Source organism: Myodes glareolus, chromosome 2 (assembly GCF_982192425.1).
Source record: "Myodes glareolus chromosome 2, mMyoGla1.1, whole genome shotgun sequence".
Taxonomy (NCBI): domain Eukaryota; kingdom Metazoa; phylum Chordata; class Mammalia; order Rodentia; family Cricetidae; genus Myodes; species Myodes glareolus.
Window position 1 is genome coordinate 85460035 of NC_142027.1, and position 13480 is coordinate 85473514.

The window sequence follows — 13480 nt, forward strand, 5'->3', positions numbered from 1 at the left end:
GCATCTGGGACCACGGTTACAAATGGCTGTGATCTGACATATGGGTGCTTGGCACTAAACCTGGGTCCTCTAGAAGAACAGCCAGTACTCTGAACTGCTGAGTCATCTCTTCAGGCCCTGAGAATGGTCTTTCTTAAAACACTTCTCAGACTGATGTTTCAGAAGTAGAGGAGTTTGTTAAAAGGGAGCCACATTTCTGATCTACCCAAGTTCTACTGAATCAATCTCTGGAACTAGATCCTGAGGGGGAATGTAAAGAGAGCCCTCACAGTCACTGAGCTTCTAGGCCGCTTAGCAAAGGAGAGAAACACTAGAAGACCAAGCGGAAGGGACATAAGAAGCACGGTGAGAGGTAAGGTTGACAGAGCCAAACCACAACCTCAGGAGGCTTTAACTCCACTGTGCACTCACGGTGGCAAGGAGGATTAGGGAGGGGAGCTAAGCGATCAAAGGCGTGCAGTATAGGAGTGACCTGGGGTAAGAAAACTCAAATGTCACTCCTAAAAAATCACCCTACTGTTAGGGTCAGACCTATCAAAGTAGTGATTCCTCAGTTCTGAAATGTTCTAGAATGTTTTTACAGGAATGGTCAGAAACAAAGAGTAACTGACTAGAGCAGGGTCTCCCCGCACTACAGGCCTGAGCAGCCGCCCAGAATCCATACCTTTGCCTAAGTCTCACTAGTTCACAGCACAGCTGGAAGACAGACATCACCAGTAAATGACAGGGAAGAGCTATACAGAGGCACATTTTTAAATCACGAAAGGCCCTTTGTGAGTGTGAAAAATATAGCTGACTCCATACATTGATTTATGAAAAATAAATTTATTACATAACACCTTGTTTTTAACAATGTTCAATTTTTTATTCAGAATACTTGTGTCATTCATGTAAAATAGTTTGATACAGTACGTTGTATGTTATAGCTTTTTATTTTCCCCTCAAAAATTCTAAGGCTCTCCTACTCCTTCTCCTTTGCTGAAGTAAGGGCACCCTAAAAAAATGTGCGAACAACTTCTTAAAAAGAAAGTCAACTGAATAAAATTTTAATAGCACTACACTAACCAGCTTTAAAATCAGGACAAAAGAATGTGAATTGGATGCCGTGCCTTTTTAAGGAGGTTATCACTCATGCTTTTTTCATCTGAAAGCATGCTCACAAATCAGCAACACCAACGAGAAAAATAAAACACTGTCTGTGACAATCATTTTAGTTTGTTTGCTGAACCAAACAGGTTTATATCATGACAACATATTTAATTACTATCAAATAGCAGCTTTAAGACCAGTCAAGTCATAGGTTGAAAATAAAAACAAACCTCTAAGTTGGAAATTAATCTTTGGGAGTTCTGAAACCTGTCAGTAGAAACTATGTCGTTCTTTTGTACTTTCAAAATAATCCAAGCAATATTCTTGGTCATAAAACACTGATTTCTGTAGAAGATGAATCAACCCACTGATAAGACACTAAAAAGAAAGGTGTACCAAAATAATCTTTTAAGTCTCAGTTATTCTGTTAACATAATCTGTGTTTCAAGTACCAGTTAAACCTTACGTCTGTGTCCTATTGGTCAGATAACGCTGTTACACTCAAAGTCACCACACACGAGGACATTTCACAGCTTCAACTGCTACAGACTGTCACTGAAAACTATGCTTGGTCAGTCTGAACCCTGTCAAGTAAACTATGGAAGTAGCAAACCCACAACACAACTGTGCTAGCACTTTTCTTTTCAAGTCTAACTCCAAACTTAGGTACAACCTGGAAGCTACCACCCCAATCTGTGACAACTGGTGGAACTTGGCTACTGGACATTGTGAAGATGTGGTTGTACAGTACATTCTCATGGCCCACACCAGGTTCCCGCAGAGGGCTGCAGCATGAGCAACAGTGCACTGACAGACTCCAGCACGGCTCAGTACCGATGTGTCTGATGTGAGTACTGTGGAGGCTGCTGGGAGGTAGCTGAGTATCCCATGCTGCTCTGGGGCTGTGATGTGCTTGGTCCAGGGTTGGGATAAGCAGCATGTGGATTGGAACGCTGGAAAGAAGACGAGGAAAAAACGTGATTCAGAAACTTCTCAAAGTAGCTTGGCCCCATGCCAGCATGGAGAACAAGGGATTGAAGTGTTGTTCCAAGGAAGCAAAGATGTAAAGTTTCTGCAAGGTACTAGCTTTAGAATTAAAATAATAAAAACAAATAAACAACAACAAAAACCTTACAACTGATCCATACAGAACAAAAGCAAATAAAGCTGAAAGGTTTCCATTATTAGCTTCTCTTTAGGAATGTCAAATATAGGATATAAAAGACACCAATTTACATGCTGGGAAGACTTTACACCATATTTTGATACATGGGCATTTAGGACCTTAGTCTGGATATCCAGAACCCATGTTAGTCACGGCAGCTATCTGTAATTCCAGCACTTCAGAAGCAGAAACAGATCTCCAGGGGAAGCAGCTAGCTAGACTAGCCAACATGTGTAAGCTCCTAGTTCAGTGTGAGACACTGCCTCAGTAAATAAAAGAAGAAAAAAAAATCAAGGAAGACACCTGATGTCAATTTAGGGCCTCCACACGTCCATATACATGCATACCCATGCCCTCACATCCACACATGTGTGTCCAAGTATATAAACACATAAAGTACAAAAGCCAAAACACAGTTAAGTATTTAATGAGCTGTACCTAACCATGTAAGGCCACTTACTATTCTGTGAATGACACTAAGATTGTCGATGATAATAACAAAATAAAAATAACCGGCACTGTCTATACCATGCTTCTTTCTATACATAGGCAGGCCATCACGTTCAGCACACACAGCCAGTTCAATCTTTCCAAACTTCACATTCTAAGCACTGTACCTACTATGCAAATGAGGATGCTGTCTAGAGGGAACATTTACCTTACTTTTCTTCTCACATTTATCTAGATCCCTTCTTATTCAAGGCTAAAAGAAGTAAGTGATAAGGTAAGGCTGGGGGTGAAAAGCAGCCACTCAAGTTCAGATGACTTGCTAAACTTAGACACACCATGTCTAAGAAGATTTTCCAATTTCATTTTACAGGCCAAAAAAAAAAAACAAAACAAAAAACTAAACAAACAAACAAAAAACCCACAATAAAACCAAAAAAAAAAAAAAAAAACCACTGAAGCCAAGTATTTTCAGAGTGTGTGTGTGTAGGCCAGAGGTTGATGCTGATTGCTTTGCACTTTATACTGAAGCAAGGTCTCTCATTTGAACCCAGAGCTCACTGACTTGACTAGAATCCTGACTTTGCCTTTGAAATGATGGAACAAAAGGGTACAGAAGGGCCACCAAGCTACCCAGCACTTACATGGGTGCTGGGGTGGGAATGTTTTACTGGCTGCTTGTCTCCCAGCCACCGCAGATGTTCTGTAATGTGCACAGAGGTCTCAAGTTACTAGATTGCCAACCTTGGACTTTCTACTCAAAGTCTATTCAGAAGTCTGATCCCTTCCTACTTTCCATGCCTGTGATCTTCCATACCTGGAACATTCCATGCTGACACATCTTTCCAGGTACACCAAGGCTACTTTAGACCACACTTTGCAACAGAAACCCCAGAAGAGCAGATCAGTATGAAACACTTGTAGTACCTGATAGTCGGAGGTCATGATGAGTCCACCTGAGGTAGTGGTAGGAGGGACAACTCTCACTTTTTTCAAGGGTGGCCCCTGTGTGTGGCCGCTGTCCTGGTTCCCTGGATGGCCAGTTCCGTTAGTGTGGTTATTGCCCTGCTGCTGCTGCTGGTTCTTCTCAATTGGTTAAACAGAAAACATAGTTCAACTCAGAAGGAGAACCAAAGATGGCAACATCCCAGGGTTACAGAAGCAGTCATAAGAAAGGCACTACCAACTGTAATTTAATACTTACTTTGTCTCCTTTGTCATCGGGTTCTTCTTCTGTTAAAAATTCTCGTTTGGGGTAAGGGATCTGACAACCGGCAAAAACACTATTCACAAGAGAAAAGAAAGAGCTGACTCACAGGCTGCCTGGTAATTCACTGTCACATACTAAGGAGAAGACTTTGTCTCCACAGTTACAGATATAAGCATCTTTCATGCAAACCTGATACAAATAAACATTTAACCAATGACACTGCAGCTGGTGGTCAGAAGGTCCTTCCCTGTGTAACCATAATTAATAATCATCCAATAGGACAGCTCTCATTGGTGCAAACAAAGTATCTACCTCTGCTCAGTGTTTTACCTGCCCTTCCTTCAGTTGAAACAAAGACGGTAAAGAGAACGTAAGTTTATTTAGGAACACCAGAGCCCCTGAGTGTAGCCAGTCCTACACAATGCCAGTGAGCAGAAGGAGCCACAGAAGAATGAATCCATCACTAGTAAATGGATGACTATCGAAAGGAATTCATTTCAGTATTGCCTCTGAACCACAGAGACCCAAAATGACATATTACAGGAACAAAGCTCCATTTCTTCAGGGCCCTCAGAGGCATGGCAACTTTGTGTGACAACTAAGGGGAAGAGTGCTCAGGGATGCCAACCAACATGCAGGGGGTCAGCAAATCCACCACTTACTCTGATGTGGGAAGTGGGTCTTCTAGGAAGTAGGGGTCCTGCATGGCCTGCTCTGAGGTAATTCGCTTTATTGGGTCCATAGTGAGCAACTTCTGAAGCTGAAATCACAAGTCACAGGACTATCAGCGCAAGCTCCCACATTAGTATACTGTCCCTAAAGTTTTATGTCAGTACCTATGGGGGTAAAGTGCTTCTGAAAACCAATACAATATCATTTATTCTCCCAAATTATCAGTAAAAAAACACAATTATCAATGTAGCAGCATACACAATCATCTCATGTTGACTACATTCACACTGCCTGACCCTCCCCAGTGCTTTTCCCTTCATTATCCACACAATTAAGAATGCCTAAACTTGCATTTTCTACTCCTTTTAAGAGGAGAAAATGTTGTAATGTAAACAACACACAAGCCACATGCAATTAGATTTGTACCTAATTCAGCATAGCTGCATTATAATTTAAAAATAACTCCCGCAGCCATACCAGGTAATCAAGTGCTCAAGAGGCGGCTGGAGCTAGTGGCTGCCCTACTCCACTGCTCAGTCCAAACCCTGACTCAGAATTTATTGGCTGAAGGCACCGGGAAGGTCAGTTCACCTCTCTGTAACCATATCTGTCCAGATGGAGAATAAAAATAGTACCATGGTAATTGGTTTCATTAATTAGTTCTCAGTATTCCTAGACCCAAGAGGTAAGAGAGCTAAGCCCTGTTCCTAGAGCCTGAGAGATAAGAGAGCTGAGCCCTGTGCCCAGAGCCCATCACACATCCAGGAAGTGTTGCTTTTTAACCAATTGGGGGCTTTTGGTTTTTCCTTTTTGGCAGTGTCTCCTGTAAGCTGATCTTAAACTTTCTAGTCTGGCTGTGAGCTCCTCCTGTTCTTCCTGCCTCTGAGAGACAGATGTGAACAGGAACCTAATGACTTGCATTTCGAACAAGTTCCCAGCTGTTCCCACCTGGATTGGTTTGAAAAGTAATGAACTGCTGGGCAGTGGTAGCACACACTTTTAATCCCAGCACTCGGGAGGCAGAGGCAGGCAGAACTCTGTGAGTTTGAGGCCAGCCTGGTCTATAGCATGAGTTCCAGGAGAGCCAGGCTACACAGAGAAACCCTGTCTTGAAAGACAAAAACAAACAAACAAACAAAAAACCAACACTTTCGGTGGGATTAAAGCTTTCTGGATGAAACTGAGATTATCTATAATTACGACAGCTCACCCCAATAAAATCAGACAGAGCTGGGGTACAGCCTGGAAGTAAAGCACATGCAGACACAAATGAAGTGCTGGGGTTAAAATTGAGAATTATAAAAAACAAATTTTTTTTAAAAAAATTAAACACATTAACTAAAAGGACAGTCTCTCAGACTCCACAAGTCTTAGACTGCAAGGAAGGCATGGGACTTGGGGATGGGTCTGGCATGCCTTTACACCTGCCAATATTTTGTTAGGATCAACAAGTTAGGATCAGATCTTGAAGGATCTGACCTAATTTCCTAATTTGGGTTCTGTTGCAAATATATTTGAATAAATCATTACCATACATCTTGGATGTAGTAATATGGTAAGTTAAGCACTACCTTGCAAAATACGGTAAAACAGCCAGGATAACAAAGAAGCAGAGACAGTTGAGGGAAAAGGAAACACATAGGCAGATCAGAAAGAGCTGCTTGCCCAGTGGTTTAGCTGCTGTGAAGCAAAGTCAAGGGATTCCCATCTAAGACTACATTGGAACACATTGTAAAAGAATCTTAGGTCAAGTAAAATGCATGCTTCCCTAAACCTTTTATATATTATAAACCTTTTGTGGAAGCCCAAAACTGAAAATCATTTTCAGTTATAGCATCATAATGGACATTCTATTACAAACAAAGTGAACAACAGCTGAATCCAACCAGCCTGCAGGTGCACTGGCTCTGTTAGAGTCTAGCCTATGTCCGTTTACACAGCATGCATGCCATCTCTCCAGAAGATGGAGCACGACTATCAGCAAAGGGATTTCAAGACATAATCTGATGAGGTTAACTTAGAAGTTAAAATTTTGTAAACCATCTTTAAGTAGCTGTCAGTACAAAACTATAAGTGTTGCTCAAGGTGAGTATCTAAGGACAAGGTCGTGGCTTTCATTTCCAAAAATGAAATGACAAGAAGAACTCAAGTGCAGAAAATGAGTCGATGTGGTCTCTGAGTAGCAGGAGGGCTTCTCTTGATACTTTTTGGAAATCACTCTGAGAGTGCTAAGTGACCACATGAATTCATTTGTGCTGCTGTCCCAGGCTTACCAAGTGGAATGCTTTACTATCAGGTTTAACTTTATGCTTTTCCATATACTTGATAAGGCTGCAGTTGGTGTACCTGAAAGAGAAACACCATGAAACATTCACATTAGATCAGAGGTGAATACTACATTGGCCGATAGCTTCCCGCACACAACTATTTTGATCATAACCAACAGGGAACACACATCAAAGATGCTTTGAGCAGCATAAAATAGCAGCATTAAGCCAATTTTATATTTTATTCCTTTAAAGTCCACACTAGTCTTTGGGTGTTTTTGTTTCTTGAGATAGGGTTTCACGTAGCTCAAAAGCTGGCATCCAGCACTACGTAGTATGACCTTGAACTTTTGACCCTCTTGCCTCCACTTCAAGTGCTGAAACTATAGGCATGTATGCACCACCACACCCAGCCTTAATAATGACTCTTTTCTTTTTTTTCCTCTTGAGACAGGGTGTATTGTATCCCAGGCTGGTTTCAAACTCACTACAATGCTGAGCATTACCTTGAACATCTGATGCTTCTGTTGGGATTGCAGGCATGCGCCACCAAGCCCAGTGCTGGGGATCAATGCATGCTAGGCAAACACTATAATACCAATTGAGCCACACTAGTCACTTCATAGTGGGTACTGATGGTGGAATTCAAGACAATTTCATGAATACATCCTGGATAGTGTTTTCCCCACATGAATTATATCTTAATAATTATTTTAAATAACATTTGTGCTAAAGGTTAACTCAGGCTTACCAGTATTAAAATTCACTTGTTATATGTGTAAGTACTGGATTTTGCCTACCCCTGGTCTTTAAATACTTGTTTTTCCCTAATTAATACTTGCTTTCGATTCTATACGCTTTAAATGGGTAGGCAGGTGGCCACAGGCAAGGCTTGCATAATTGTACTGTTTTAGCTACAGTACTTCCCTCTATTGTCTGGCTTCCAGAAAGTAGTAAATAAAAAAAAAAATGAGTTGATTTTTCCTCATCTCCAAATCAGCTGCTGATGAGAGCCACCTCTGTTAAATTTATTATCTCACAAAATGAGAACTAAGATCATAACAGTATTTATGAGTAAGTAAAATTCTTTGGTAAACTTAGGTGAGTGCTGTGGCATGCTGAACATTTAATTTTATCATGACTATTCTGGAAAAGTTAAAAATCAACAAAGGGTCCATTTTCTTTCCAACTTACGTATTTCTTCTGAAATCTTTCATTAATGTTGAATGTTCGGGCATCTTTTTTATATCTTCCCAATCTTTATCTGTGAAATACATTGATAAATGTTTATGTTGCCTAGGCTCCTAGTCTCAAGAATGCTAACAAAGGTTACCTTACTTTGAAAGCTTTCTAAGAGCTTGGCTCTCACAGAAGTGCTCACTGCAGCTACATCCTGAGCTGTAAGGAAAACCCATGGCTCCAGCTCTACCTCTACTCAAATGTCAGTCTACACTTGCTCTGTTCCACTACAGCCTGCCAGTACCACTCTATCACTAAAAGGAAATTAATCACAAAATATTTGTTACTATACAGTCCAATTTCTCTATTAGTAATCCTACTTATTTTTCCTCGTGCATCAAATTTCTTGGTTCCATCTGCAAGTAGTATCTTTAACTGAGAAATCTAAGATCTTTTCTCTGACTGGCTCACCACACTTTTCTAAACCACAGCCCTCCTTTCACACCTTTAAAGCTGCTCCTCACATCAAGTCAAACGGTGAGATACCGGTACCTTGGCTACTCTTACTATTATTGTTCAATACAGTGTGAGCTCTGGAGACAAGAACAATGTTCCAGTTAGTCTGGGGCAGCAGAAGTGCTGTGGATATATGCTAGCTACGCTGCCCTTTCTGAAGCTGTCGGTGGCTGTTGTCAAGGATCTGGTAGGTACACAGTTTGTGCACCAGGCAGCTGGGAACACTGGCTCTGCATCTTCCACAGTCATCACCCAGTGTAAACTAAATATATACTTGAACTTTAAAATGGAAGTTTCTCCTCAACTACTTATTTGTTCCAATTTCTCTACCTTGCCAACTTCTCAAGCTAAAAATTTTAGGGCAACCATTTAGTTTTCCCTCAATTATATATTTCTTTTAAAAAGTTATCTATTTGTCCTTACTATATGTCTTTACAGCTGTGGTACATGTCGCTGGTTTCCTGACCTCACTTACCCCACTATCACTGAAAATTTTAGTGTTCCACAGTCACACTAACCTTTCTGAAACTCCGTCTACGATTCTAGTGTCTATTATGGATCCTAGCTCGCTGCTGCTTGTTTTTCCTGGCTTCTCATTAACTGAGCCATCCTAACTATTAAACCCATAGCAAGAGTCATCTCTGACTATGGTCCTCATTATTCCCAATCAGTCCCATATCTCCTTCCCATGGGCCTCAGAAATAGTGAACTAACCTGGATACAAGAAGGAAGAAGCAATTCCTCTCCAGTCACTCAAGTCATGTCTATTTTTACAACATTCTAAAAATGTTAATGCTTAAGACGGTATGTATCTATCTGCCTGTCTATCTATCTGTTTGTCTAATTTGGGTTTTTTGTTTGTTTTTTGAGACAGGGTTCCTCCATTATGCTGTTCTGTCCTACAACTGGCTATGTATACCAGGCTGGCTTGAACTCCTTGGGAGCCACGTGCTACTGCCTCTGAAGTACTGGGTTTAAAGGTGTGTACCACCATGTTAATACATTTTATTTAAGATAGTAACTGGATCACACTAGCACCCCAACGTGCAATGAGTAAATGAAATTCTTATCCCAATGAGGTCTTCACGAAACTACTGGGTGGTGCTGAAGAAGTGAAGTCTGTGTAGCTGCTGTTCTGCATTTGCTGATACTTAACAATCCTACAAGGAACCACGGATGCAAGCTCCCAGCTATCTTTATCAGTCTTAAGCTGTAGTGACCTAAGGAGCAGTTCCCATAAAACATGATTTCAGTCACATGCCTGACCAGTCAACATTATTTAGGTGTTCTCCACACATTTTTATTATTCTGGACCCATGGATAGTTTTCAATGGCTGGTGAATTACTGTTCTGTGGTATAACTAGGATCTGGGATACACCCAGAGAGATGTTAACTCTAAAGAGGGGAACACCCATATATTTTCTCTCTGCTGTAAAATCCACGCCTGTGACTTTCACTCACATCCTGGCTGTTTTGCAAAACATTAAAAAAAATAATATTAAATAATGACAAGAGTGCTGGAGCAGAAGTGCTATTACTCCACAGGATCTGCTCTGCACAACTCTCCGTAAGCACAGCCTTCAATCTGTGTACTCAAGCAGCAGCTAGGAAATGCGCTGCCAGGAGAAAAAAAACTTTCTATTGCTTATTTTAGTTTACACCGGCAGGAATAAACGGTATCAAGTTAACTGTTAACCCAGCTAATATCTCATTATTTCAAATACCAAACAACAAAACAAAACAACAAACCAAAATGAAACAAACAAAAACCTCATCAAATTCAGAAAACCCCTAAGTATTTTAACGCTGATATTTGAATTCTATAAATTTGGCTATTTCTGTGATTCTTTGAAAAATGAAAGTCATAAAAACTAAGAATCATGTAATTCAAGCTTTCATAAGCCAAAAATACAACCTTTCCAAAGAAGATACCAAATAACAATGATTGAGAACAAACAACAAAAGCAAGTGTGTACCTGCAGGGAATCCCATTACATTGAATATTCTGTCCAGCTGGTCATGGTGATAAGGATTACTAGTTTTGATGTCCTCTTGTCGACAGTGAAATATTGGTTCTGACGTTAGTAGTTCTGCAAATATACACCCTATAGCCCAAATATCTTTAAAAGAAAAAGAAAAGAAAAACAAAAACAAAAAACAGGAAAGAGAAAATAAAAAGGAAAAAGGAAAGGAAAAAAGAAAAAGGAGGAAAATAAAGTGCTTCTTTCCAAAAGAAAATGCATTTTTAATTTAATGGGGCGTGTTCTTTATCTGTTTCTTGCACATTAATAGTAATCCCTGGGCAAAAATAACCACTAAATAACACAGGACCCTGTAAATACACCCCCACCCACCAAGCTTTCATTCCTGTGTTATCTCATCCACCCAGTGACTTCATAGAAGCCTCTGTTTATTTGTTCAATCTGGGTGAGTTCTAAATGCTTCAAACATTATCATAGCTACACAGTCTGCAAATGGAACATGGGAACCACAAACAAATGAAACTAAAACAAAACAAACAGAAAATCTACATAACCCTTGAAATTGGGCACTTGCCAGAATACAGGAACATTTGTCATGATAAAATAATTTCATCTTGTTTATTTTCAAAGCCTATTCAGTATCATCTGTGCTAACACTAACAAGAAAGACATGTATTCTATTTCACCTCTTCCTACTACAGCAGCAACATCACCTTTGCAAAGTTAATTAGAACACAGGAAAAAAAAAACCACAAACCTATCTTTAAAATGGGCATGCAGGCTAAAAATTAGTAATAGTTATTTACAGTAGACAAATTGCAAAGTAATTCATGAGACATAAAATCACTTTCATCCATACCAAGTTTGTACCCAAAATAACTATTAACAGAGACAAAAACTATCTACCTTCTTAGAGCACAAAGCTGAAAACATCCTGCTGTTTGACACATAGCTCGTCTGAAGGTGCTGTCTAACGTATATTTAACAGTTTGTGTGCAGTGCAGATGCTCAACAAGTGGTTTCTGAATGACCTACAGAAAACCTCGGGCAAATGTGAATAATCACAGGGACAAATTACAAAACTCATGCTTATATTAAAGCTGATTACTCAGGTACCTGAGAAACTATTATTTAAGCAGAAAATGAGAAAAATGCTAATTATGAGGATTTCTAAACTTTACTGGAATGTATTTACTACAATTGTGATGTTTTTATTTTCATACATAAAATTATCATTTTATAAGTTATCACATTTACATTTTGGGGTGACAAATTAATCTACTTGCATAAGGATTCATAATTTGACAATGTTTTTTAATCACATAATTTTTTCATATCAGAAAACAAAGCTGGTCAATACTATCACATTGAGAAAAAGTTTTATCAAGAATCAGATGGAGCTAATTTGTTTTAATATCAGAGGGAACACAGTAAAGGTATTCTGAGATTAATATGGATATATATCTACCTAATACAAACCTAACCTCTGACCATCTGAACTGTTGCATGGATAGGTAAGCTAAGGAGGATTAAAAAATGGGAAATGAATCATTGTGCACACTTAAAACTCAATTCATAATATACCCAAAAGACACTGTAATAATTCATCTGGCTAGTTACTAAGATTCTGAAGACGAATGGAGTAGTTTTTCCAGGATATTCTGTTTTGAAGGAAAAGCACGGTGGATGGGACAACAGCTACTCAACCTTGATTGACTGAATCCTAGTCATTCTAAGTTTACTATTTTCATCTGTCTCTTGTCTGTACCAATTTTCTGCCTTTCACTTCCACAATTTTGATTTAATCACCAATCAAACTCTGGTCAGATGACTGTGTATTTATTCCCTAAAACTCCCTAATTCTTTCCAAGAAGGTCTCTCTTTTCCTTGCTCATGTTTTAAAATAAGCCGAATCTACAGGAAGGCTCTTTTTTCCGTTTACCCACCTGCGTAACTCCTTCCCTGGGAAAAGTGCACCAACTTCTCAAAACCTACAGCAGCTACAATGTAACTGTCACCCATAAACAAATGGGGTAGAAGGACCTGTTGAACACTGCAGTCAATAGTGCTGATTCTGACAGGAGAACGAGCTTCTTTCCTTTCCCCATTTTCTCCCCTCTCCACTCACAGAGTAACGCAATCAGCTCACACTCAGCAGCACCTGGAGGAGCAGGCCTCACGCTCAAGTCTACACTTCAGAAAAACTTTCATAACAACTCTAGCGATAGTTCACTGGTGACTGATCATACCTCTCCTTCAGTTTCCTTCCTAACACCAAACAAGCAAGACTAAAAACCAAACACTCAAGTCTTTGTCTTCTAGATAACATGCTCACTGGCCCATTATTTCATCTCTGGTTTAATGATTCCGCTTCCAGTGCTGTGCAAATGGATAAATGTCCACACTGAAATCTGTGTGTAGTGGAGCGTGTGGAAGTGGCAGTTTATCATCATCCAAGGCAGATGTGCTTTCTGTGCACTCTCTTCAGTCTACAGAACTGGGATCCCAGCAGCAGACTCCTTCTGAATAACACTATGAAGATGGACACGAGCATAAGCGCTCAGTGCTGTGATGTGTAACTCCAAGGACAGTGTAGCTGCTTACACTTCAGCTACCAGAGAGCAAAGTCCAAATGCTACTAGAGTTCTTGCAGGAATCTTTAAATGGTGTGGGGAATTGGAGTACTTCACTGAACAAGCATTGAAGGCTACCAATGGAGGTAAGGGGTAGGAAACGAAAACTATGAAGTAAAAACTAGAACTGAAAGTTTCCTCTTATACCACTTCACTCTTATTTTAAAATGTTGAAAATGGCAAATATATAATCTCTCAGATTCAAACAACATCTAAAAAAGACACTTATGTTATAGCTCTTTGAAGCAATGTATTTATAGATATGAAGGAGTCTCCAAAAGGCACTGTGGTCAAATCAGGTACACATGGCCAGTGATCA

The 13480-nt window shown here is 39.8% G+C and overlaps 1 protein-coding gene across 9 annotated transcripts in view; it reads right to left on the reverse strand.

The window, feature by feature from the left end:
• Window positions 1-805: 805 nt before the first annotated feature.
• Window positions 806-13480, reverse strand: part of Cdk8 (cyclin dependent kinase 8) — a 71461-nt gene continuing 58786 nt past the window's right edge. For 4 of the 9 annotated variants that reach the window (XM_048418393.3, XM_048418409.3, XM_048418370.3 and 1 more), the window contains 7 exons: window positions 10523-10666; window positions 8045-8114; window positions 6857-6929; window positions 4574-4671; window positions 3906-3984; window positions 3629-3787; window positions 806-2042 (listed from right to left, as the gene is read on the reverse strand). In XM_048418393.3, coding sequence (XP_048274350.1) covers window positions 1917-2042; window positions 3629-3787; window positions 3906-3984; window positions 4574-4671; window positions 6857-6929; window positions 8045-8114; window positions 10523-10666 — 749 coding nt within the window. In that variant the 3' untranslated portion in view covers window positions 806-1916. The remainder of the gene's footprint in view (window positions 2043-3628; window positions 3788-3905; window positions 3985-4573; window positions 4672-6856; window positions 6930-8044; window positions 8115-10522; window positions 10667-13480) is intronic. The other 5 variants (XM_048418418.3, XM_048418374.3, XM_048418387.3 and 2 more) reach the window with 4 other exon arrangements.